At 42.5% G+C, this 27,600-nt stretch overlaps 1 protein-coding gene across 4 annotated transcripts in view; it reads right to left on the reverse strand.

The window, feature by feature from the left end:
* Positions 1–27,600, reverse strand: part of STOX2 (storkhead box 2) — a gene marked incomplete at its 5' end in the record, with an annotated part of 133,439 nt that overhangs the window by 15,382 nt on the left and 90,457 nt on the right. For 2 of the 4 annotated variants that reach the window (XM_082759833.1, XM_082759834.1), the window contains one exon: positions 2,720–2,872. In XM_082759833.1, the coding sequence (XP_082615959.1) occupies positions 2,720–2,872 (153 nt within the window). Of the gene's footprint in view, positions 1–2,719; positions 2,873–8,741; positions 9,112–9,563; positions 9,696–27,600 lie in introns of those variants that run through there. The other 2 variants (XM_082759836.1, XM_082759835.1) reach the window with 2 other exon arrangements.

The following is a 27,600-nucleotide window of genomic DNA, read 5'->3' on the forward strand; positions in this document are numbered from 1 at the left end:
GGCCCAGATTTATGCCTGCACAATGGCTCAGCAAACTAGAGGGCTAGACTGCTAGTGTAAGACCCGCACTGAGGAAAGAGGTTTATTATTCTTAGGCAGTTTGAGAATGGCATCTGGGGTCTTAGGAAATTTATACATGCCATGAAACGCAGTGAAGCATCTGTTCATTAAAACACGAATGGCACAGGCAGACAAGTGCTGCTACAGGGTGAGACACAGAGAGGTTATTTGACAATGACAGATACATCTACACCGATAATGCTCTCCTCTCTCTCGGCGCATCAGAGCCTAATTAGGAAAAATAAACTATCAGAGTATGGGAGGACATCAGGTAATTGAAAATAGCCACAGTGATCACAAGGACTCAAAAAAAAACACAGCTGATTTTTGGGACAGTTTGGGCAGACAAGTGGAAATATTCTGCACAAGAAAGAGGCTCTGTTTATTGGAAAAAGGTGTGAGATGTATAGATAATCCTCATACACTGACAGAACATGGCATGTTCTGTTACACGTGCTACGGATGAGAGAGAAAGGCGTTCCTCTAGAGAGGGGAAAAAATTGAACAAAGGGTGGATTGTTTAAATGTAATTTTATTTATGTTTTGGGTAGGAGAAAAAAACAAGGCTCTCCTCTTTCAATCCCCGACTTGAGAAATGCACAGGCTCATGGCTAGTGGAAAAAAGAGGCAGCAAGAGACTGCGTGCTAACTTGCCTCGGGCTTCTTGTGAGCAGAGCCTACAAAATAATCCAGCCTGTTGAATTATTTTTGATGTATGGTTCTGTCCTGCAAGAATAGCTAGACCTGATAGGCACCTGATAACCATGCTCCCAGGAAACCCAGGGGATGCCACCAGTAAATTATCATTTCCACCATGCAATCATGTTTGTATTAAATGCATTGACAGAATCATTGGAAAAATATTTGCAGTCTACGGAACCTGTCTCACACATGGCTATATAGAAAACATGACTGGGAAAAAATCATCAAAATAAATTAAACTAGGATTAAAATTGTGAACTTTACCTTCTCTGCATGCTATCCCTTACAACTTTCACCATCATTTTCAAAACCTGCAAAGCATACTGATATAAACCCTCACAAGCAAAACCACAAACTGGGTCAGAAAGTCAGTATTTACAAAATATATTTACAGTAAGTTTTTCCAAAGTGTGAATGTCAAACATCAGACAGAATTGTTTACTTCAGGCATGGCTCCAGATCCGGAATTACATTTTAGAATTCAAGAACCTAGTGCCAGTCATAGTAAAAGCCTACATAATGTTCAAGGCTTTAAGTAACTCTTGCTCTGTAACTTAAAGCAGAAAAATTCAAGACAACACATCGTGGCTGCCCAGGTGAAGCAGATGCATCAGTAATTTTCTTACTGAAGAATTTTTAATGAACTGCTTTTACAGCTGTAAAAGAAGTACGATAAAGAGGTTTCTTAGCTAGTTTAGAGAATTGTAAACTGAGGCACAGAATGGTAAAACATCTCATCCAGGATCATACAAAGTACAAGTGAAAATATTGGGCTCTCTTGAGCAGTAAACCTCTGCCCAGGCCTTTACAGCACACTTTTGGATGTCTCTTCAAGACGCATTTTGATTGATTCACCAACTTCTGAAACAGGCTGCAAGTACAGAAGTGGCATATTCATGCATATATTCTTAATACAGTTTACTTTCGTTGATGCTGCAGTATCTTTAATGCAAGACATTTTCATTTTACTGTTTGATAAGTATTAGCAAAAGCTCGCAAGAAGTTCTCCTGAAGAGAACACAGCAAGCAAATCTTTGGTTCCCAAACTTTTTTGTCATGGACAATGTTATCAAGTAAAAAAATACATTTAAAGATTTTCAAGCTAGTGCAGTGCATAAGCAAAAGCCAGAACTGCAACCAAGATGACTCTGAAAGGCCCTGGACACCAGGCTGGCAGCCTCCTTTCAGTTTAATTTTAGCAATCCCCTGCTGATAGATCATCATCACTGGACTCAACTGCTTATATCAAGCCCCCTCACCCACAATTTAAGAGTCTGTCACAGGTGGGAAATCTGTTATTTAAGAGAATGCTCTACACAGAGACCTCTGTGAGGTTAGCCCTATGTTAGTCAATGATGACACTTGAAACAGGTTAATGAAGTCAAAGCTCTTATGAGTTAGCTTAAAACCAGCTTGAAAGCCACAAGGCAAAATAAGTCTGCTCTGGCTCCAGCATATGCTTTGTTCTCTGTAAGTACTAAGAAGTACTAAACTCTCCTGAGTATGATAATAAAGAACATATTTTGTGAGAAAAGAAACAAACAAGGTTATTCTAATATTGGTTTAAAAATAAAAATTAAAAAAAAAAAACTATCCAATCCAGTTTGTTGTTTAGTACCTCAAGACTGTTTTAACAGTTACAAAAAGTCAGGAATTGACCCTGCAAAATGCATCACACGTGAACAGCCCTGTCAAAGAGAACTTCATATTCTGGATGTATGAAAATAAAGAATAGAAAAGGTTTAAAGATTAAAACACAAAGGCCTCCTTTACTTCTGGGTAGCATCATCTCTTGGATAGGATGGAAATATTAAGATAAACAGACTACTAAATGCTGAAAACTCCATCTTCTTACAAGCAAGCTAAAAATACAAGCATCTTTCGGGTAGTGAATCCTTTAATCGCCCTTTTACAGACATGAGCTCATCTGACCAATGATTTATTAATGTACAGTTACCTGGGAAGCAGGTTGTTAGGTGCTCCATTAGTGCTTCTTGTGTGACTTGTTTTCGGGCAGAGTTCATTGCTGAGATGGCCAGGCAAAGGATTTCCCCAAGTGGAATAAACTGTGACTGACTGATGGGAGACATGCTGATTGGTGATACATCACCTGCAAAAAGACAACAGATGTGCAGTGAAGCATTTCATTTGAAAGTGCTGCTCACAGAACGGCGATGAAGAGAGATGACTGGAGATGATGCCATACAGCTCTGCAGGCTCTGAGCTGTGCAGAATAAGAACCATCCAGCTCGTTTCAACCAGCAAGCTAATTTCAAAGCTCAGACACAGTGAACTTTTGAAAATGGGATATATACAATGTGGACACAGCTTCCCAAAGGATGCAATAGAGAGATTCAGAAAAATGCCGACAAATCAGCACTGATGGTTGGAAAACCTTGTTTGAACATGCTACCAGGTAACTGCATAAACAAAATAGCTTCATGCATTTTTCTGGACATAAAGCTCTTACTCCCCTTTCAGAAGCTAGTGGTGTACTTTTAGAAGAGGAGTTTTAATGGTTCCATGATGGTCTGTAAATAAACTTTGTTGTAACTTCACTCAAATACTTTTTTCTCATGTCATCTTTAAAAATAATTCACTAACATGTACTTAAAGGATCACTGAAAAGACCTTCAAAATGAAAGTTACTGGAGAAACGACAATTTGGTAATACTAGCATGACTGCACAAATACACTTACCCATGTGCATTTTTACATACTTTATATATATAGAATTGATTTTATATGCTGCTCTATACCTCCTCTTGAAAAGATAACAGCTCCCTGATGATCTCAAACACAGGGGAGAAAGCAACTAGGAGATTTCCTTGCTGGTGGAAAATAAATAAGAGTAACAGGCAGAACAAGGGGTGCCAGACTACAAATCTTTTTCTGGCCACAGGTCATTTAATAGCCAGGGATTACATTTTACCTAAATTGCTTTGAAATCTCAGGAAAATCACCCTGTTTCTGCTGCCTCAGAGCATTGTTTTGTGATCAAAATCAGGAATCAAATCACTGGATATTAATCTAAATTCAAACTTTGCTCCCCTGGTATTTGCCCTATTAATCCTATATTCCTATTATGTCTACTAAACAGGAACAGCAGTCTCTAAAACTGATTACCTAAATGCATTTAGTCTTGTGTTATGCTCAACACTTTGAAAAAAAAAAAAAAAGAATTGGTGGGAGTAGCAAATTGCATAACTGTTTCAGTGAGACATATGAGCAATATTTTTCAATATACCAGCTGCACAATCTGTTGTACAACAGTGATACACATTACCCACGACACAATGCTGATTTAAAATACACATTGGTGCTACGCTGCCTCCTGACTGCTTCTGCTTAATCAGGCCTGACCAGATCATTGCCTCAGTCCCACCACAGCAGCTTTCCTCCAGCTTCACCGCAAGATCCTCCTCGTTCTTATATGACCGCAGAATTGCCTTAAAATATAAACTTTTCTGGACAATTTTTGTTTATACATTCCTGAAAAGTTCCTGCTACATGTACTTTACATACAAACAATGACGAAGAAGAAAACTGCAAACAGCTTACAGAGAAATGTGGTAAGACGCAATTTCACATGGCTCAGGAGCAAACACCATTTGTTCCCTCGTCGTTTGAGAATGGATAAAGAACATCACAGATATTAACTACTGTTTATTAATAATTTTACCTGCCATCAGATTAAATGTTTTCATAAATGAATCTTTGCTATCAGCAAGACCCACAAGTCACCACCTGCACTTTGTCTAGGGGAGCGGTTTCTTTAATGACTAAATTTCATGTTTAGAAAGCACCGGAATGATGATGGGAATTATGCACATTTAGCTAAGCAATTTAAGAAATTACTGCCCCTCACATGGAGATTATCTGTGCCATGGGTGTCCTTGTGAGCACCACTAAGTTTCAGCTGAGTGCAATGTCAAGCAGATGGGCATGTATCACCTTCAGCTGCGGTTTAACCTTATTAGCTTCACCAGGCACTGCAGTGGGCTAGCACTGCTCCCTGGGTAGCTTTCAGGGCATCCAGGTGAATGGCAGTAACTTCCTGAATTGCTTTACCTGCATCATCAAAGAGCTGGCGATTCCTTAAATTGAAGCCCTGTGGGAAGAGCATCCCCGTGCCTACCCCCAGCCACGCGTTCACCGCTGCCTGCACAGGCACCAGGCGAGGAGAGCAGGAGGGAGCTCTCTTTCTTCCTCGTGCCCAGAACAATCCACTCACAGCTACCCAGTATTTAGGATGTAATGAATGGACCTCAGTACCACGATCAGCCCTCTGAAGTGGGAAAGGGACTCCAGGAACCTGACACACGAAGCCTAGCAAGTTTTGCTCCGCAGCCTCTCAGCTGTCCCCCGAGGGACACCAGGACAGAAATCCCACCATTTATGCTGCTCACCCTGGGAGCACCCATCCCTCTCCCCTGACTGCAAGGAGCCTGCAGGGAACAGTTTTGGGATCACCCCCCGATGACGCTTGTTAACTTAAAACTGGCTAAACACGAGTTAAGAAATAGCAAAGTTTCACTGGTTTTTAGTAACCGTGGGCTTTGCACAAGTCCCCATTCCGAAACAGGCCTCCAGCACGGAATGGCTTTTCTAGGTCAGCGTGCAGAAAACCTTCAGCCCATACATCTGATCCCTGCCAGTGGGGTCCCTGTGGTCAACAAGAACAAGCCAAGAGTTTCCACTGCAGCATGAACTATTTATACATCACATAACTCATCAGTATCAAACATCCACGCGGTATCGGTTCCTCGACGCTAACACAATCTCTAGCAAAGCGTGCTAGGATGCCAGGGTAACATACATCCTGCTTGCAAATATCTGGGAGCTTTATAAACATTATAATTAATGCTACAATTATACATAAATACGTAAATTAAACATCTTTGAATGCCATGGAAATGGTCAATAAGTATTTGTTTATGAGGGAGCCTTCTTTTCTGTTGTGTATGGGACTACCACCAGCCAAGGCTTGCACTCTTCCATGGAATATTTTTTAACTTTCTCTATGACAAGGCAACTCTCGTTTCACCTTCTTTGTGTCAGAATCACCTCCCTAGCTTGTCGTCAGTAACGGTCTGCTGGAGGTAATTAGTGCCTCTCGGTTTAAAAAGGCTAGCACACATCTGTAAAGCTTTCAGTAGACCTAGTGGTCGAAAGCCAAAAGCCCCTTACTCAGGGAGGCTCTAATTTGCCAAGTTTTATCTTAAATATCCTGCGGCTCTGGGAAATTACAAGCACTCTGTGGTTATAGTTAAGTGAACAAACTTCTTTGATGCACAGCAACAGAAAATATCTTGTGTTTACGATTTAATATAATATATTAACATCAATTATGTGCATAAATACTGCACGTTTAGCCTCATGAACAGAAGGTTTACTACAATTCTTTAGGAGAGATCTGTTCAAAAAAAATCAAATATGCCTTTCCTACTTTTTCTTCTTTTTTGGAAGACCACATCACTTACATAAAACATCCAGCATATGGCTCCTGTTAGCTCTGACTGATGCTTGTCTCAAGCAGCTTTCTTTTGAAATCAAATTACTATCCTTGACTTTCATATGTTTATGTTCCCAATTAAATGAAAACTGGAGCTCAGAAAGCAGTTTTTACCAGCTGACTGCCTGTTTTGTTTAAATACTGTATATGTATATATATAGTTTCAGCTCTGTTTCTGCAGCGTCTTTGCAAACTTCTCTTTAAAGAAAAATTTTAAAAAGCTTTTCTACACTTTTTAAGTGGTACTTCATTTTCAAAAACATCCAAATGTCTAGCAAACAATGAATGGGATCTGTCCTCTATGCCTTGGGGATTTTTAGCGCTACCCTGTGGGAAAAAAATAATTACTGTTACTGAGAACAAAAGATTACACAGCAAATAAAATAAACACTTAGCTCTTACATAGCACATTTCTTCGGTGGATTTCAAAACATTCTGAAAACCTGGGTAACCATAACTATCTTTAACATACAGATGAGAAAATGACAGCCTGCAACAGAGCTGGGGGTGAAAATTCACCCATCCAGAACCCACACCAGCCAGACCCTTTCCAGTGCCAGTTTATCTACCCTCTCTGTCCTCGAAAAGTCTGGGTGCCACCATCTTGGGAGAAAATTGAGCAGACTGTATTCCACACCATGTATCAGTAATTAAACTGCCAACTACATACTGATGACAGAATTTTTATAAGTGATTCTGCTGCTGGAAAGAAGTGACCTGGAAGTCAAACTCCCTGTCTCATGAAGTTTGCATGAGGACTGTTTGAAAAATCACCTCTTGACTTATAAATGGAACCAATTCGGTACAGCCATTCAGAAGGAAAATTAAGGAAATTACAATGCAAAGCCACACTTTATTAGAATTTATACACACAGTTTCCTTGAAATGGGGAAGAGACCCTCTGACTACGCTCTGCATCCTGTGAAATACAGGAAGCCAAAGCCCAGCTTCTCTTCTCCATCCTGACTCTCAACACCTTTGCAACCTTTTGCCTCCTGTGGATCAAAACAAGCTTTAAACATGATTTTTAGCCTGGTTTCCACAGGAAACAAAGCTTGCACAGTCACAGTTTGAGGACGGGCATGTGCCAGAGAGGTCAAGACTCACTAGACAACAGAGACTCTGCAACAACGAGATTTGCGAGGCATGCTCCAACTGCACAGAGCTTCGGGCACGGCCACGTCCCACTAAACAGGGAAGAACTTGGTCAATAAACACATATCGAGTTACTACTTTTGCTGCTTACAGAGCTATGTAATTAATCAGAAGGCATTAAACAAGTAGAGTGGCTTCGTGGTACCTTGTGATAGTTTCAACAAAAATCCCCTACGTAAATTTTCTTGGCAACAACCTGTTTTGGTCAACAATCAACCACAGAGTCACTCCAGGAAGAAGTACAGAAAGCGGCTCTTCAAACAAAAGATAAGCGACAAAAACAAAACTGGTGGTAACGGACAGGAAGAGGGCTCTTCAGCCTAGAATATCGTCACCTTTTTTTCAAGAATATTTTAATTAAAAAACTCTTCTAGAAAAAGACAAGCACATATTCAGGTTGACTTACAGAAGGGACAGATGCCAAAGAAGTCAACTGTCTGGCCTGGATTGCACTTTGCCCCCTTTTCGCCCAAACCCCGACATGACTGAATCACTCTAATCACAGGGTACTTGCATACATGTGGCAAACAAAACCTTTCATATGGGAATTCACAACAATGACATATAATTGCCATTTTAAGCTAGACAATGCTTTCATCTGATTAAACCACAGGAGGGAACAGGAAGAATATGCAGATTTCTGTATTACGCAGATCACTCTGAAACACCTTGGATCCACGCTAGCGTAACAGAGGAAAGAACACATTTTACTAAGCAAATCTGAGATATAGAAAATCAGAAAGCATATTGCTTGCACTGTACTCAGCCATAGCTAAATCCTCATTTTAAAACACAATTCCTGGAGTATTTTATGAGAAAACCTGCAAGTTGTGTTTACTAGATCGTTACACATATCAGAGTATTCATTTTCAAGACAAAAATAAGTTAAAGATCCAGACATTTATTCACATTTAAGAGAAGCTTAAACAAAGGCTTCACAAGTGCACTAACACACATTCTCTCACCAGGAAGATCCTTCTGCAACTCCAGAACACATGCACACCAAAACATACCTTCCCTTGCAGATACAGTTATGAACAATTCAACAATGCAACCTGGCAGGGTGACCACTCCAATTCTAACCAGCCTGAAGAAAGCACAGCAATCTTAACAGTGACAAACCACATGGTAAACACTTGCCTCTGAACAAAGTTCTTCTCTTTTGCCAGTTATTAACTTTACTTCAATCACGTAAATTTATCTTTTCACTTGGTCAGACCCAGCTAAAAGCACAATCTCCAGGTTCACCAAGTGCTAGTATGTTTGGAAACAGGTGCTAAAACACCCCCAGTCACCAAACTTGTCTTACATGCATTCATCCTGTGTATTTTCTGTGATACAGATTTCCTTTTCTCAGTTCATGTCCTGTGGCCAGCTGCCTCCTGATCCAAAGTGATATCCCAGCACGTGTTATGACTGTAATCACAAAAAGTTTCTGCTGGAGCATGGAACTTTCCCAGAGAGGATTCAGTTGAGGAGATTTTTGTGGTGTTGCTTGCTTATCCTGGGACAAAAGAGGGCAGGATTTTTGTGGTGTTGACTTTTTTTTTTTTTTTTTAATATATTGTGTGCTTTAGAATGTGTTTATTCAGTATTTTTCAAATGCATTTCTTAATAAATGTCCATGTCCATATTCCTGGCACACAATATGTTAAAAAAGGGGGACTTACCTGAACCCCTATGGTCTGGTTCCATGCTCCAGTACAGCATCCAGAATAGCTGTGATGTAACAACATTGTGCATACTGGGGCTTTATATCACTGTGGAAGCTGACTACAGCAGAGATCAGTGCCACAGGACCTGAAAGAAGGAAAACAAAGCATGTTTTTAGGCAGCAATATGCTGAACACCCACCTCTTAAAGCAGGAAGTAGAGGCTTCCAGAAAATAAAAGATAATGCAGTATCTAAGCAGTTCTTCCGAAAGCAATGCTATTTCACACTTAATTCTCACATACGCACAAGAAACAAACGGTTAAGAAACAACAGAGGAGGTGGAGGCAGAGAATCTAAAGGGTTCTACAAATACAACTCCCACACGGTGTTTTGAAAACATCTCTCTCCTTTTGCCCCATTTCCACGGAAAGGCTGGAATCACGCTCTGACACCACCCCCTGTTTCGAAGGCACTCACAGTCTTAGCAAAGCACCTCTCCACTGCAGCGCCTCAGGATTCTGCAGTGTCACTCCTCTTCTGCCTGGCTCTCTGCAAAGTGAAGTCATAGGAATGGATCAGCCAACCTGACTTCTCACTACCCTGCCCAGAATCCTTTGTGAACTGAAATGAGTCATCGCTCTGAAAAAATCCACCACGGCGCAACGTTCCAGGTTTCTCCCTACGTCTGCGCTGGCTTCTTTGTCTTTGAAACGAAGTGCCTCTGCTTCTGGAACTGTGCCCAGCTGCATTGTACAGGATAACAAGCCAGCCTCCTCATTAAGTGGACAAGAAAGCTATTTACATGCATTAGCAAAGACAAGTTAAAGCTTTAACCCTCTAGTCAAGGCAAGAAATTCACCCCTAACATATCTTCCTGATTTAACACACAACCGCACCGCACACAAAAACACGAATGCACAGACATACGTGTACACACACACAGACTTACAAAGAGCACTGTTTCCTTGAATTATTCGCTATTTAAGCATGACACCAATTTTTATTCTATCGATTAAAAGAAAAGACTTACTCTCCTTTGTCAGTCCCGAAGCATGCTGCAGACCTGCACGTAACAGACAGCTCTACTGTACTCGGGATCAAAGTTATGCTGCTGCAACTGTTTATCAAAAAATTAAAAGCAGTGGGCAAGTTCTTGCAAGCTCATTTTTCATCATCCTATTCACCGGTTGGGCTCACAACAAAGTGAGCCCTGAAACCATGCCAGGCAGAAAATGTCAAACTGCTCCAAGTGCCGAGAGCCAGCGGAGCTGCTTCAGCTCCTGCCGCTCCTGACAAAGGAGGTAATGCTCAGAACGAGGTCACTGTGTCACGATCTCGCTCCCGACGCTAGATCTTCCTCCTCTTCGTGAGGATACGCTAAGCTGGAGCCTCGGAAAAACACAGGCTAAGGGGTAGCAACAGCGTACAACGAGGGACAGACGCTGCGGCTCTGGAGAAACGTTTTCGGTTGTTTTGGTGTTTTAAGAGAGAGAAATGTTTAAAATTGTCTTTACTGCAAAAAGCTATTTTTAGTTGTCATCTGTCAAAATGAGAAGTCTGATAGGCAGAAACAGAGGGGCAAACAAAAAAGGAGTGCTGCCATGGGGCTCTTCTTTAAAGGCTCCTGTATGCTAAGCACTCTGAAGCAATTTGGTAGGCACCTAATCCTTAAATGCCTGCAACGCAGCACTTCAGGACTCACCTGTGCTGTGTTGGAACAGGCAGTCACCCCCAGCAGCGAGCACAGCAGGGGTTTAGGACTGTTAAACACAAAGGTCACCATCCCACTTTGCTGTGAGACCTAGCCTTACAACGACCCCCCCTCGCAGTGAAAGAGGCGACCCCAGCCTAGAATAGGTCTCTACAAGTGCTCCAAGAGGACAGCAAAGAGCTGGGTTAGGCAGCTAACAGATCGTTTTTGTTCACAGGTCTGTGCCAACTATTATGCAGCGAAGCCATATCATAACCAAGCTGATTTACAAGTGTAAGGTATGCAGGGTGCTCTGCTACACCTGTAGTTACACAGTAGCCAGGATCTCAACACTGAAAGCCGGGCTTTGTGCTATGCACACACTCTTCAACTCCCATGTTCCCTAAAAAGGCCTCATTCCAGGAAATCTTCCTTCAACTTTACAGGAGTTTTGCCTTCCCTAGGGCTGCAGGATCAGCCACAAAGCCTCTAATGAATCCAACTTGGCATCTGCAATGTTTGGGTCCCCCAGGATCATCCTGTGGAAACTTGGGTTGTTTGTCTGCTAAGCCCACACCTACTTTACAGCAACGAAACTCATTCCAAGAAGAAAAATTTCTGTGGGCTTAAAAGCGAATTACAACACACACCTACTGCAAGAAAAAACAAGAGCTCCAGCCTGCTTTTCCTTTGCACCAGACAACGTTCACGCACCGGGGAATAGCTGGGCTGGTGCGGGCGGCAGCGTTTCCACACACCTGCACAGATCCTTGCAGAAGCACTCACACTTTTATCACCCAAGTTAAAATAAAGGCAGAAGGAAGAGAAATGTAAAACCGGGATCTGAATGCCCTTCCTTTGTAACAATTATTTCTAGTACTTGAGTCTGACTCAGGGCAGCCTGATTGCTCTGAACAAATATATCTGTGAGCTCTCTGAGTCAGAGGATTCCTCTAGCATGTGAAGCCTGAGAGACAGCGAAGGCCTGCACATGGACCTTGTGTGCACAGGCACCTAGGCATGGCTTTATTCGGATTCAGCAGCTCAGAGCAGTACCACGCAGCCCTCTGATCGGCACTGTGACCAGCAACAAGTGCCTGACACCACAGGAATGGCAGAGAGCAAATGGGAATGGAAAGACCGGCAGCAGGAAAATGTGAACGGGAATGTCTGAAGGGCTGAAGTTGATGGGCACCCCAGCACTGCCATCAGCTCACAGAATCATAGAAAGGCTCTGGCTGGAAGGGACTTAAAGCTCATCTCAGTACAGCCCCCTGCACGGGCAGGGATGCCACCCACCAGGTCAGGCAGGCCCAGGCCCCATCCAGCCTGGCCCCGGATCCCCTGAGGCACCCGAACACCAGGCTGCGAACACAACCCACTGCTTCTGTGGCCGCAGAAGAAACCAGACTAAAGAACATCAGAAAGACACAAACTTGTGCTTGTATTTCCTGAGGAAATCTCTACATCCTGAAAATTTCAAGTTGTCAGTGCTCTGCTAGTAACGACTTACAGGCAGCATGCTAAAAAGTTCCACTTCACTTACCTGAACAAATCTCCTGGTTGTTTAAGAAACCACTTAAGAAAACACAAGAGGCAACTTGATCAGGATATTAAATTGAGCAATATCCCAACAAGGAATGCCCATCTGGTTTTGTGCTCCTGTTGTCTGTGAGTCTAACTACTCCTTCATACCCCCTCCAGCTGCTGGCACCCCAGTATATTTGCAGAGAACACACCTTGCTCCTTCAGATCTCGTCCCGCTGGCTTTAAAAGCACGTCCTTGTAGGGGTCTCAGATACCTGCCCATCCTGTTTCGTTAAGCTTTCTAACTTACACAACTATTCCTTAAAAAGCAACAACCAAAATTCTGCATCATATTCTAGCAATCCAGCTAACCTCTCACCTCTGTCAGGTAGAAGGAAATTCAGATTTCCATACTTTCACTGGAAATACCCTGCCACATACATCGTAAGAACAAAACTTGCTTTTTTTCACAGACATATTACCTTGGTAGTTCATTGTTACGCCACGCCTGAATTATCAGTTGCAGGTATCTTTTTTTTATGAGGAGTTTAAAGCATGCGTTCCTGGGTTTGACTCCCAGACCATGATCTTGCCCAGACACTTTTATCAGCTCACTCTTTGGATCTCCAACTATCCAAGTCTTCTAATTAAGCATTTCCACCTTATCGCACACTGAAGAGTCACAAAAAAATAAACTGAAAAGCAAATGATACTTTACAAGTTACCTAATGCAGGACAAAACCACAACCCAGTGCAACACTTGCTAAGACAGCATCTCAATGAGCCCACCAGTCTTAGCAGGAAAAACAAAACAACCCACAGAGCTCCCCCCTCAAAAAGCCCAGTGGCTGAAACAATTGTGTTTTTAGAAAATTACAGCTCACTGGAAACTATGTGACATTTTAAATCACATGAAGAATTCACTAACAGATTTTGTAGCCAGGACTATGACAAGGGAGGAGATTTTTTTTTAGTATGTTTTAAAATATTTTTTGCATAGAAAACTTTACTATTGATTTAAATGATTGATGCTAAAGCTACAATGTCACTAACAAAAAAAAAAAAAGCTACAATGTCACTGGAAAAAAAGCCTGCATATTTTCTGGCAGTAAACAGTAAATGCAAGGAAAGACAGAAGCATTAAAAAAATCTGACACTAGAGGAGACTTGGCAAGAAAAGATGAGCACATGAGAAAGAAAAGGAGAAAAAAACACCAAAGCAATAAACATAGATGCTTTGTTTTAGGGTGGAAATATTATAAAGGAAAACATTCCTTTGCAAGTACTCCTGAAGGCACAGAACATGGCTGTTGAACACAAGCAGCCTGCTGTAGCCACGCATTCTCCACTGCCATCCTCAGCGTAGCCAGAACACATTTTCAGTGTGGCTGGGGATGCTGCAGCAAACACACGGCGAGAGAGTCAGCAGCTAAAATTCCTGTGAGGTGGAGGGCTGATTAGCAATACGAGCCAACGACACAGCACACCTTCTCTCATTTCTATTGATTGCTGTAACCATGGAAGGATTTTCCTCCCAAAGACGATACTGCGGTGGTTACAGCTTTTCAAACAAATAGCGATGACTGGCAGATAACTTCAGGTTAAAATAAGAATCTGCAACACTGAACGCAAGTCCCAGGGTACTGCAGCAGCCTTTAACAGCACGGTTTTTCCTGGCTGGAAGAGACCTGGTGAAAAGGCCAGGCATGGAATCAATTAAAACAGTGCCAAAGTGGTTTTAAAAAGAAAAGGTTAGACACTCCGAAGACTTAGCAGTTGAGAGTTTACTGGGTCATTTTTTTTCCCTGTGGTGGAAAGCAAAGGTTTTATTATGGCTGGAGTCGATTCAAGAAGATATATCTTAATGCTTAGAAAACTGAAATACCCTACAACTTTTACAAAAAGTAGCCATACTACAAGATTCTGCCCCTATCAATCTGAGTGGGGCAGATGCAGTGGCCCCTATTTCCCAGTGTCTCGACACACTTCAAAATCCTGTCCTTTGGTCTCCCCTGTAATCAGCTGTGGGATGGGAGCATGGGAAACACCATGGAACAACAGGGCAGCAACTCGCCCGGTCCTGTCGTGCTGGTCAAGTGTCTTAAGGAAGCATTAGAAAACCACAGCACGCGTGGCCGGTGTTGTATGCTGCATCTTAACGGGAAATGCCCTTGCTCCAGACAGAAACAACTTGTTCTTTGAGACCCTCAAGGCCCAGCAGATTTTCATTTTTTTCTTCCAAGCAATATAGCTATCAGCAAATGCAGCAATCCAAAACTACCTGCCCAAATAAACGACAGTACCTGGAACCAAGGGTTCCCACAGTTAAACAATTAACTAAATTAAATGCATTTCCTCCTGTCCATTTCACATGGTTTTTGCTTAATTTTATTGAGTACTCACTTTATTACAGGAAGCCATAAACCAAAACCTTCAACAGGCATTCTATTACAGCAGTAGCACCTTCCTGCCTCTTGCACTTTTCTTTTTTAAGCAAAATTTCAGGAATCTGAAAGTCTCACTGGCTATGAGATACAAACCTGAACAAGGTATTCAAACCCGACAAAATTACCAATTTCGTAGACGTACATCTCTTGTGCGATGACTTCTTACGTACTGCCTGATTTACACAGCCTTGCGCTTACATTTTTAATTACCACCACCCGCTCATCTCCCACATTCACCACCCTGACCCCAGTGGCATGCAGACCACACTCCTAAAACAGCAGGAACCTGAGACGTGATTTTTTCCCCATCCACTGCGTTGCCTTGCACTACTACATCACCGATGCCATTATTTCGCAGGATTGCTCAGCTGTTTCACTCAGCTGTTGCTGAGCCTCAAGTCCTCCTTAGCACTGTTAATGAACCTGGCCAACTGTGACCTGACAGATAGGGTTACCACTTCCTTACCCAGCCCAACCTTCACATTTCCAATGTCACCACTAAAAAGCAACCATTTGGTATTGATCCTTGCTGCATAGGATCTTTTCCTGTGATGAGCATTGGCCGTTCCCCTTTTATCTCCTCTGTATTCTAAACAAGCCCTCGACGAGACTTTTGTGTTGGGTTTTCGGCAAACATTTATTAAGCACTAGAACCTGGAAGAGTCCCTGTGCTCCCCAAGTGTTGCTATGGCCCAATTTTCTGAATGACAAAAGTACATAAAAATAGTTGTGTCTTGTGTCCTTTTACCCAGTATAGAAGAGCCCTAAATTAGGACACAAAGACTAGGTTCCTGAGATGACCACAGGAGCTGCTGATGGTCTCAATTTACATTAAACTAAATCAAAAGGCCAGCAAAAGAAAAGATCGGGGATTATTTCTTGAACAACAAATTTAGCGAATATCCACTGGATACGGAGAGGAAACCCCACATACGGTTCTGAGATCAAAACTGCAGGATGCATAAATTTAAGTTCTGTGTACGTGTATTTTATGCCATAGCAAGACAACATTTTCTTAATGCACAGTAAACCAACAGAACTACAGTCATTCCCTATCTTGTCTTTATGTCATCATTCCTTACTCTGGACTGTCAGAAAAATGGCTTACAGTTACAGCCATGTCCTTTCAATGAGCTACAACCACAGGCAGTATGTTAACTCACGGGCACACAAATCCCATTTAGAAGGGTAAAATGTGCAGGGGGTGGTGCGTGACCCTCTCCTCACCTGGCCGCCCCCAGGAGGCTGCTGCATGGGGCCAGCCGCTGCCTACCCGGGATGAAAGCTAGCAGCCTTACAAGTGGTTTTTGAAACCTTCGCTGTTTCTTCTGCCTGTTTGGTACCTAGAAGTATTAGTGTTAAGAGCTAATGTACAGGCTGCTTCAAGAAAAACCTAGGCTATGAGGACTGAAATATGATCAGCAGCAGATTGCAGGGCAAAACAAGGAACAATAGACGTAAGGAAAAACACAAGAAAGGTTAAAAGGAAACGCGAGGAAAGAGATGAATTTTGTTTGACTCCTAAAGCAGGCAATGCAGCATATGTGACGTTAACGATGAAAGAGGACTTGCTAAAAGAATCCAAATGCTTAGCAGGGCTAAACGGAAGCAGGAATAACAACCAAATGGTGAGAAATAAACTTTCCAGCTGTACGAAGGCTGGGAAAATCCAAGGGCCTAGAGGATTGCTGGAGTAAGCAAAGTGGGAACGGCTGCATGTTTTGGTGAAGAAAGAAGTGAACAAAAGGACAGTTGTTTCGCGAAGGCTGATCTGCATGTGCTCTGCATCCACTGGGCGCTTGCCTTTGTTTTGTTTTCTAGGCTGACCTTCACCCTGTGCCACACAAAGGACTCAATGAAAGCCTCCCTTCCAAGTCTCAATTAAAAGCCTGAGGGAACAAATGCCTCTTGCATGCAGCCCAAAGCCTGAGCCCAAGTGCCAGTGACCCAGCAGAGGGAGCATCCCCGGCTGGCTGAGGGCACCTGCATCCTCCCATGACTTTGAATGAGCTCCCCCAGTCTTTGGAGCAGGCAGAATAACTAAAAAGGAACATTTACCTTGCTCCCCAATGGGTCGCTCCTAAGCCTTTATAATGCAGAAGCAAAGCTAGTGGAAGGATGGGTGTTTAGGGGGACAATGAAGAAAGCAGAGAGCAAATTAGTAGTGTGCATGCTAATAAGGTACATGTGCAGTATCACTCCAGCGAGGAGCAAGCACTTTGGGCAGTCTGAACCAGAGCATGCAAAAGCAGTTAAGCGTGTCATCACCAACACTGTCTTCAGAAGTTTACTGCTGCTTTATGAGAACCTCTTCAAAACACACATGCACGTGTAGTTTCTAGAAAGAAGGAGTAATCCGCAAAGACTTGAAAAAGTGTGGCTTCCCAAAGAGCATCTTGTGTGCCATGTGTGGTCCGCAAAGCCTCTGCAGGAGGAGGTTTTTTTTGTCTTTAATTTGTGGTGTTTTATTTTAATTGTGGTACTACATTGAATTGAGATGTCACCCTGCACATTTGTTATGCAGCATCTGGTCTGGTACATCCCTGAACACAATCTGGGGAACCTCCGTGTTACAGGGATAAAATGGAAACTGACCTCAAAGCTTTGGTCTAAGAATGATTTACTGCCAGAACTACCACCACGTAATCATACCTATGTAAATCCATATTTATTCTGGAATAAGGGTGCTTTTTTAACCTGATGTAGCTTATACAGCTTCCAAATATTACATCAACGATGGCAGTTGTATGCATATAATCCTGCTAAATTCCTCTGCAGGAACTTTCATACCACACATAAAACAGTAAAAATGAAAATCTGAATAATCAATAGTAAAAACAGAATACTAATTTTAATAGAGGCAAGTATGTGCCTTCCTGCTGTTCAATCATATTTTCCCCAGCATATTCAAAAAGAAAATGTTAAGACAAAGGAATTACTCTTTTTTAAAATAATATTTCTTCCTGAGTTCTGATAACTTCACTTTTGAAAATAGAAAACCACTGACATTTAAAGCTGCAAGTTCTATTTCTCTAAAAACTTCCTGTTATGGTGAAAGGCAGAGATCTTAAAAGCGCCAAGTTTGGTTCCTATTGCCATATGTTGTTTCTAATAGTCACAGCTTGAGTTTCAAAACTGATGTAGATTTGCACTTCCCTTTATCTCCATTGAGTGCTGCTGTACTCTAAGTACTTCTGAAAATAAGGACAGTTACTGAGGAGCCTAATTTTAGGCACTCATTTCTGGAATCTGGCATAAAAGCTCAGACTTGAATGTGAATAGAAACCATGCATGCGAGTTGCTTGGTAATATCTGAAAGTCTCGGGCATAATGCCTAAAATTATGCGTCTCCTTCATACCTCAATTTATAATTAAGAGCCTAGCAGGCTACTTTATGGCATAAAGGTTTAATTTGTGTTGTTTATCTTGTACCTGAGAAGCTTCTTTAAGTGGAAGTTTTAGGGCTTTTAGTATTTCCAAGAACAGTTTTGGTTTTGACAAAATGATATTTATTCTTCAGATGAAGAAGAGAGGGATACAAAACAAGGAGTTCTTGGTTTTAGACACAATAATTCTGCCATTCAGTGTCATTTCCTCGCGGTATCTTTGGAGGCAGAGGATGAGAAAGCTTTGTGTAACTTCCCAGTGACATTTTCCTTCTGGTAACATAACTTCTTTCAAGGACAGGAACAACCTTGCCAAACACAACCACCACACATTTTCCCCTGACACGACACGCAGCCTCTGACTGTATCGTTTATCACCTATGCGGGCAGATATTATGCAAACCTGTTCACCAGGTATCGCTCCTTAGGAAGTGCTAGCTGAGCACCAGAAGTACTTAGCATCTCCCCCGGGGCCTGCAGAGAGCAGACGTCTCTTTCCAAGAGCAGTGAAGTCAGTGCCAGCCCTGTGATATCACAGCATTCTCCGTAGCAACAGCCTATGAGGTCACAAATGAAGGATTAGCACTTTGCCGCAGGATTAAGGGAAATAAGAAGCCGGTCCGTCAGGAAGATGGGTTTTACTTCAAATAACGGGAATTAGGAGAATGCTGAAAATAAATGGGCCATAAATTGTCTTTGTGTGACAAGTTGGCTTTCTTCAATAGTACTGTAAAATAAGATAGTGCTTTCTTTGACAGTTTCCAAGTAACTGAGTGAACTAGAGCCTGTCTCTTGAGTTATTACACAGGAGATGAATCTTGAAACAACTTTCATATCTTTTGACTCATCAGTCATTTGGTTTTACGAGTGCAGACAGCAGCCAGACCCCTCTCCTCCAACTGCCTGCTAGCCAGTCTGTTCACAAGTGTTCAAAGTTGGCACTAAGTATCAGAAAGTGACCAAACAAACAAACAAAACAGAAAAGGAACAGGAAGCCTGGAAACTACTCGCATTAGCACATCTTATTGTTAAGGAGGCGAGGATCTACAAAGATGAACCGGATTGGGATTCTATGTTCCTAAGAAAGATCGAAAACAATACAAAGTCTAAGCTACAGTGCTCTAAGTTCTTGTTTGAAATGCCAGAAACAATGATTACTTAGGCCATTCCCCAAAGAACATACTTACAGTCACAGGAAGCATTACTGTAGAAAAATAAAATACTTATACAAACAATTTCTTTACATTTTTAAAGTTTTTGTTTTGTTTTGTTTTGTTTTCTCCAACCATAATTGGTTCACTTCCCCGTAAATACCTTGTCTGAAAGTTTCATAAAGTACAGGACTCCATAACCTGCTTGAAACTATTCCAAAGCCCGCATTTCTCCACTTGCCCCTCAAGGAGCAGATCAAGACCAGCAGTGACACGACCACCTTATGAACGCTTCCTGGCCCCTCAGGGAACCACAGAGGCTTCCATGCAACCAGTCAGAGCACAAGTTAAAAGGAAATTTGGTCTCAGCTTTTAAAAAGTTATATCCCATAAGGGGATGAGGGGAATGAAAGGAAGGATGACACGAGGTGAGAACATTTATAGTATTCCCAGAAATCTTATGTCCCATGCATGCTCGTACACGAAATCATCTTTCCCACATTGCTGTAGTAACTGCCCACTTTTCCAGACGCCTGGCAGCTCTAATGTCTGCACGCTAAGTACTGCGCTCATGTAAATTCATCGCACATGTGCAGCAAGTCCAACACATCAGGTGTACTACCCATGCATAATGTATCCAGCTGGGACTGTCCCAGATTCTAAGATTAAAATCTAGCAACCCTAAAACAGCCTGGTTTGTAATTTACAGCCAGGGCAGTGATGCAACCATAAAGTAGTTTTACAGCATGAGAGAGAGCATCTTGCAACTTCAGGAAAATTTGGAGTAAGGCTCTCCTTACAGCTTATTCCAGCCAGGAGAGACTTCCAGCACCCGAGTGTTGGCAGCAATAGTGGATTTCCACTCCAGGAATAGGAGAAAATACTGGGACAAATTTGCAGTAGCTGACCAAGCTTTCACCTGTGGTCTCATCCTGGAGTCTGGAGAATTTTGATCTCTATATTGCATTTGGACACGTGTAAATAAATGAATAAATAAGAAGAAATAACAGGCAGGCTGACGGTATGCCTTGAAATGCTGTAACGTATTTAAAACCTTCTCTGCCCTGCAGCGCAGCAGCGCAGAATCCCAGTGGCAGTGTTGAGCTAGACCAGCCCTACCTGCTCTGCCACCAAACCCTACAGCTTTCTAGGACTAACTAACGGCCGGACCCAGCCGTGCTGCAGAGCCACAACCAATTTCGAACAAAGTTAGGGGCTCGGTGCGACCTGCATCGCCTCTGAGGCCTCCACCAAGCCGTACCTCAGCGGCGGCCCCTCCCGCCGCCCCCAGGCCGAGGCCTGCCAGGCTGGCACCCCCCTGCCCTCTGCTTACAAGGATGCTGGCGACCCCGAAATCAAGGAGGAAAAGCAAGAGCTGCCTGACTGGAAGAAATTAGCCCTGCCTTTGCACTTTGCCCAGTCCCTGCATCTTTTGAGCCAAACCAGGCACGGCGCTTCGCTTCAGCAAAGGCCACCCGCAGCCCTAGGCTTTCGGGCACATGAGACCTGAAGCAGGTGGAGCTCAAAGAATAAAATAAAACGAAGGCTTTTGTTGGTTGGCTTCTTTAGTGTTGGGATTGTAAAGGTTCAGGGTTTGGGTTTTTCATTATAGCATTTTATTTATTTACTTTATGAAGGAATAAAGCCAATTTCTATCCAATTCTCCTTCATCATGAGAAACTTTCCCATCTGAAGCAAGGGCACGACAGGCACTTGGTACTCCAAAAAGCAGTACGGGCACAAAAACCCCACTGCACATCACCTGACAGGACACGCTCTGGAGGCAATGCTAGCCAAGTGCTTCCAGAAGCGAACCAGAGCAGCTGCAGAAACCAAACCAGTACAATACTAAACCCTTCAAGTATTTTATGTGACTTTTTAACTCAACACTGCTTCACAACTGGTCTTTAAGAAAGCAAACCAAAGGACCACCACCAAAATATTCTCCTATGACTGGTATTAACATAGGCTCCACACTTGCAGCAAAACTCAGGCTGATTTTCCACCTGTCTTAAAAGATGTTATCATCTAAAAAGACAACTGGAAAATAAACAATGTTTTCCACAAGAAGGGTGAGCCCACCAGCCACCTCTATCCTGAATGAATGTAGGAGTTTCTGTCCCAAAAGTGTTTTGTAAAAAGAGACTAGCACATGAAATCCAGAGCAAACCAGAAAGTTGCAGCAAACAGCATGCTCAATTGCTTTTGGTTCTGCTTTTAAAATGATGTTTGACAACACGGGCTTAAAAGCAAGTGGAGAATTTGTTTCTAGAGCCAAATCACCAGGTAGCAAAGGTGCCTTGCCATGGGTCCAGAGCTCTGAACTTTGGCCGAAGGCTTTCTTTTAAGTCTCAATGGGCTTCTTGGTTTTTAGGGCTAGTCAGTCTCACGGCCCACTGGCATCAATGACGTGAACATCCCAACCACACAAGGCTGGTGGATGTTTAGGAGAAAGCTAAAAGAGCATTTATTTCAGAGTAACTCTGTGTTTGGGATGCAGCTGACACAAGCCCCGGTAGGACACGGGAGGTCAGCAGCCTGTTGTGGTCAAGGACCAGCACCATGACCTCATCCTGCTTCGGCACTCAGACGCAAGGAGGGGACCTGAGAAGGGATGAGCAGACAATTAACCACTGATTCAGCCTGAATTTCAATGCTCTTTCCTTTATGAGCTCACTCATCACTTGAATCACTTATGGAAGCTGCACAGACGCTTTTATTCCAGTACTTGACTGGCAACCCATTACCAGAGTTGGCTAACCTGAAAGAAGTGGAGACTTTCTGCTTGAGCAAGGAAAAAACCTCAAGAAGGTAACATGGCAGAGTCTTGGTAACACTGAAAGGCGACCGCCACCGCTCTTAAGCTAGACTGAGAACCGCTGCATGGCACCAGAAGTGCTGGGATCTTCCCTGCCCCGCAGCTACACACAGAAAATGCACACATGATGGACAAGATCACTGGTAAAGTCCTTTAAAATTAAATAAATAGCTGGAAGATGAAAAAAAAAATAATTAAAAAAATCAAAAAATCCAATTTTGCCATGCCAAGCAGTATAAAAAACAACAGCAGGCTGTTTCCTGTGATCATGGAGCATACAGGAAATCCCAGGCCAAGGCTCAAGGTAGAATATACAAATTCTGGGATAGTGCAAAGGTTTTAAAAAAGGCGTATCCCATATTGTGTCCACACCATTTTCTTGCTGACACTGCTTTCCCATAGTATTGTTTTGGCTCCTCTATTTGTCATTTGAGCCTTTAAATGTTAGCTCCTTCACTGAAATGACTGAAACCCATCACTTTCTCTTCAAGTCAGGTATGAAGAAATGGTTCCTTACAAGGTGACATCAGCAGCGTCTGGCATTTTACAAGATCTGGAAGAAGACACGTCCTGCCCCAAGGAGTTCACAGCCTGCTTCAGACAGAGCCAAGTCGTTTCAGATAGAATCTATGAGGCCATGCAGGCATGAGATCACTTCCTCCTTGTGATCTTCAGCTTTACATATTTATCAATTACTGCCATTTAAAAGGTTCCTTTGAAAAGGAGAAAAAAAAAAAAAAAAAAAAAAAAAGGCTCTTAATGATTTTATCAGCTTTGGTATTTGGCCTTGGGACCAACCCTGTATCTTTAGCTATTAAACATTCACAATTCCCTTTTTCCTCAAGTACAGGAGGAGGAACCTGGCAAACAACAAGAGAGGACAAGATGAGGAGCAATACCTTCCAGCAAAACTAGCAACTGCTCAACCAAATTGCACAATCTACAGAAGAAATGCCACAACTGTTAGCTTAAGGATAAAAAACTTACGATCAAAACCTTTAATTTCAATTGAAACTTTTTGTTTTTACTTAAAGAAAATAATGAAAAATCTGATGCTTACATATTTCTGCAATACAAAAATGCAAAATGATTCCTTGGTTTTCTCCATCTACTTTCTGTTACCTGGAAGCTTAGAAAGATCTGACTATCCACATACAGCATTTGGCCAGTTGCTAAAGCTCTGGATTTTTTCTGGAGGCTTACTAAACATTTTTGCTCTTTTCCTTCACTGCTAAATGGATTGATTATGGCAAAGATTAAACTAGGCTAAACACCATTTGTTCCAACTTCCCACTTCTCTCAGATGTCAGCCTGAACTGAGCTAACAGATGATGACCAAGCAAATGAGTTACAGCAAGAACCAAATTTGAGGCCCAGCACTGGCCAGTGGTAACTTCAGGAGGAGATGCTTAAACAGCACACGTCGATTCTCCCAGCCTCCAGGAAAAGCTCCAGGACAGATCCAGCACACCTAGCGCCTGCAGACTAATCATCATTACTCCCTGAACTGCGCCAGGAAGCAGCTGTGATTCAAAAGCAGGGGGTGGTAGAGATATGTAAAGCTACCCAACACATCTGTGGTTCGTTCAATGCCATGACTGCAACTGAAGGAAATGTGCCTTGGGCCAGCTTTACGCTACCCTGTGGGGTAACTCCCCAAATATTCAAATATTTTTTGCTGTGTTGAGCACTGTGGTGCAGAACTACGCTGCTTATGTTACCAGAGCTGACTAGGTTAGAGCTAGCACTGGCCTGCCTGTACCAAATGAAGTCATGCTTACATACTCTAGCACTCAGCATATCCTAGGCATATGCTTGGCCCTCTTAGACTTTTTTATTAGTAGTATTTATTGGAAATCTAAGCATCTGGAAACCCCTGCTGAATGGTTTATGCAAAATGGTCTCTCCCGTGCCAGAAATCTTCCATTTATAACTGACAGATAGGGTTAAACAGCCAGTAGATAAACATACGTATCTTTATTGCCCTTGAAACACATTCGTGTCAGACACATACATTAGAAACAATATATTATTTTCTATGCTTAAAAACTAACTAGCAAATTGGGTGCTTTCAACAGGCCTGCTTAAGCTGGCAACAGAACCAGCACAAACAGAAGTAAACCCTCCCTGCCCAGCAGCCTGACCCACTGCAGAAAGCAAAGCCATTGCAAATGACGTTTTTGCCAGGAACTTCACCCTGAACTTCTACTTTACCTACCTGGATCTCACACCTTGTAGAGAGGAACCTGTACGTACCACATACACAGAGGAACCTACATTTGTCATTCCAAATGGCTGACAGGCACCAGCCTCACGGCAAGCCCACGTGACAGCTGGAATTTTCAAGGAGGTTTTAAATGGTTTTCTAAATTCCATCTGTTTTTATGGCATCTGGGTTTAGGTTTATCAGCACTGTTTTTATCAAGACGGCAACTTCTACAAAAACTCCCTGGAGCGGGCAAGCATTTTTTGTCATATCTGATAGACCACTGGCACTTGAACCAAGTAAGGACACATAGCTGGAACAAACAGGGATAAAAGTAGCAAGGACACATTCCAAGAACATGCTTAAAAATAGTGCTTTTCTGTCAGTGACAGCGTGTACCCATTTCTACCAAGGATCTGTTAAAAACCGTCACTGGCAATAATGAAGTTTCCCAAGGAATATGGTGTATTAGACATGAGAGCAACCATTCCAGTGGAAAATAACATGCAAGAGAAATAAGGCAGAATCCTGCATTTTTCCATCACTGCTGGAATACCTCCAGAAAGAATGGCTTCACATGAACAACATCCTGCTGTGTAGGTTACAGTTCTACCAGAATTAAAATGTATCAGAAAACCGTTCTGATATTATGAAATATTAGTTTGAGAGAGGGAGAAACACTTTGACAAATGTCAGAACTTCCTGTTACTGTATTCCTAAATGAAGTGCTTCTCTCTCTCCCTTCAAATTAGTTTGTTCTGAAAGGCTGCATTAGGTGAAGCAATATTTAAGACATTTAAGCAGTCAAATTTGAAATAGAACAGCCTGATCCTGATGGAATTAAGTATTTCATCTGATCTAAAACTACTGTTTTGGGGATTTTCTTCCACATGGAATTTGACTACTTCTGAGCTCTGTTTCAAATCAGAAAACAATTTCCTTTGAATCTCACAAACCTCCACAGAATAGAGCTTCTGTCTACGAGTGAACCGTATGTAGGACTTGAGTTTTACAACATGAGTGTCAACATGTGTCCTAACAAGAATATCCAGTATCATGTATTTCCTCATGTGAAACCTGAGAATCTTTACATATTACTTTCAAAATGAACACTTTTCATTCAGTGTGAGCAGGGCCTGAAGAAGCTGAAGCGTTTTTATTGCCTTCTTCTCTCTCTCAATCCCTGTTCTGGTAGTTTTTCTTGCAAATGCAATACTCGATTGGCTTGCATGTGTTTATAAATATGCATGTACATCTCAGAGTAGGAAAGCAGCAACACCATTACATCAGCCTGAACACCTGCACCATGCTGACTGAAGCAGGGAAGGCTGTCTATTGTTTCTCTTTCTTATTAACATCTTGCTTCCTACCCGTACGAACTTTATTTCTTTGCCAGTAAGAGCAATCAAGCTGACTGGAGATGCAGGTCTTTGAGAAAGAAACAGTGAAAATATCTTAACAATTATTCTTATAATTTTTATAATGTCATTTGCCCCAAGTGCCCATTTGTGTGGAAAACGTTTAAACTGTTTCATTAAAAAATCTCCAGTCCTAAGGGAGCTTTTAGAGTTATACACAAAACATTTTCATGCAGATTGAGGGCATTAAGCACTTTATGCATGCAATAAAAAAAAAAAAAAAAAAAGAGCTTGAAGAAATGTTTCAAAAAGCAAGCAGGAATATTTTAAATCCAAGACAGAGATCACATACATCACATTCATAGGGAAAACAAACTGAAAAGAAACCAAAAGGAAACAGTTGATAAACTATAGAACAGATTACTTCCAAATCCTTACTCAGCAACTAATGTAAATGACCGTCGCAATAATTTTTCTTCCAATTTAAAATGTAAACCTCAGAAAAAAAAACAAACTCATTCTGCACTGCAGAATTTTGCCAGTCTTTATGCTAAGCTATGTGTTTCAGCAGAACAGACAGCAAGGATCCAAGGGAGACTGCTAGGGGAGACTCTCACCATGTGTCACCCTGAAAATTCCTTGTTTCAGCAAACAGAAAACTCAGCCAGGAAATGAGATGAAGACTGCTAACCAGGACAGCGGTGGGGTAATGACACAGCCTTCCAGCAGCAGGGGCAAAACCCCAGTCTGTTTTCAAAATGGATCTAGAGCCATTTGGGGAAAAAGCTTGTAACAGTCATTTGCAGCAGCAGGAGATGGAAGTCAGAGGCCCCAAAAGCTTGTTTCTTCCGATTCTGGCCCCTATCAGAAGGCAGCTGTGGGAAAGGCATTAGCTGGAGAGGCATCTGAATACCTGGAAGACAGGCTACAAAGGAGCAAGCATTAAGACAAACCCCCGAGGGGCAGTAGGGTTGCTTTGGAAATGTTTATTTTTCATTTCAAATCTTGATTCTGACTTGATAAAGAGGAGCCCCGAGCAAAGGAACCGGAATGGTGATAGTCTGGAACATGATTTCATCTTCCCCACCTCACGAATCACCTATCAGCTCAGGAGGAAACCGTAAAAGCTTAGCAGCCCAGGCTTGCTGCTGGAGGAACGCAATCCCACCGGGAGAATGTGGAGCTAGCAGGGTTTGTCTGGTCAGGCTGGGATCTGCTGCAAGGCTGTGGGTGAGCGAGGCAGGAGGCTCGGGAGCAGACAGCGTACTGCTGCGAATAAGATTTGGAGTGTCACACCAAGCATTTCTGACAGCCAGCCCTCGGTTAGTTCCCACTTGGATGTCCGAGGGATCAGAAAGGGTAACATTTCTGTAAGTGAGCTAGAAAACACTCCACGGCACCCATCTCTAATGAATACAGAAACACTCTGAGAAATCCAGGGTTTGGTTGCTGCACTGCAAAAACTCCACAACTGCTCTAAAAATCTGCCGTGCTTTTGCCTTACAGTTCAGCAACACTCAAAGCCCATGAACAGCTGCTATCTTCCTGCTGCTAGTGAGCATACAGAATAGCAATAATAAATAAGTGCTGTGAGAAGGATCCAACTGGTGGAGAGGGTCTTGAACCCTGGACATAACAGTTGGGCATTAGTCTGGTATCTCTGTGACCATGTGCCTGAGCTCGGTGGTCAAGAATATTGATTATTTGTGAGTCTCTTGTATTGGAGCCCAGATCCTTCCTAGGATCATTTATGATTAATTACCTATTAGCAACACGAAACAAGAAAGTCCCATGACAGCCTAACTACCTCTCACAACGATGAGCACCTGACAGCAGCTGATTTCAATGGATTAATGATGGATAGTGTCTCACAAAACAAGGTAGACATACCACAGGGAATGTCCCCATGCCTCTGTTGTACTGGATGCATC

The sequence above is a fragment of the Aythya marila genome (assembly GCF_965140915.1).
Source record: "Aythya marila genome assembly, chromosome: 4".
Lineage (NCBI taxonomy): Eukaryota > Metazoa > Chordata > Aves > Anseriformes > Anatidae > Aythya > Aythya marila.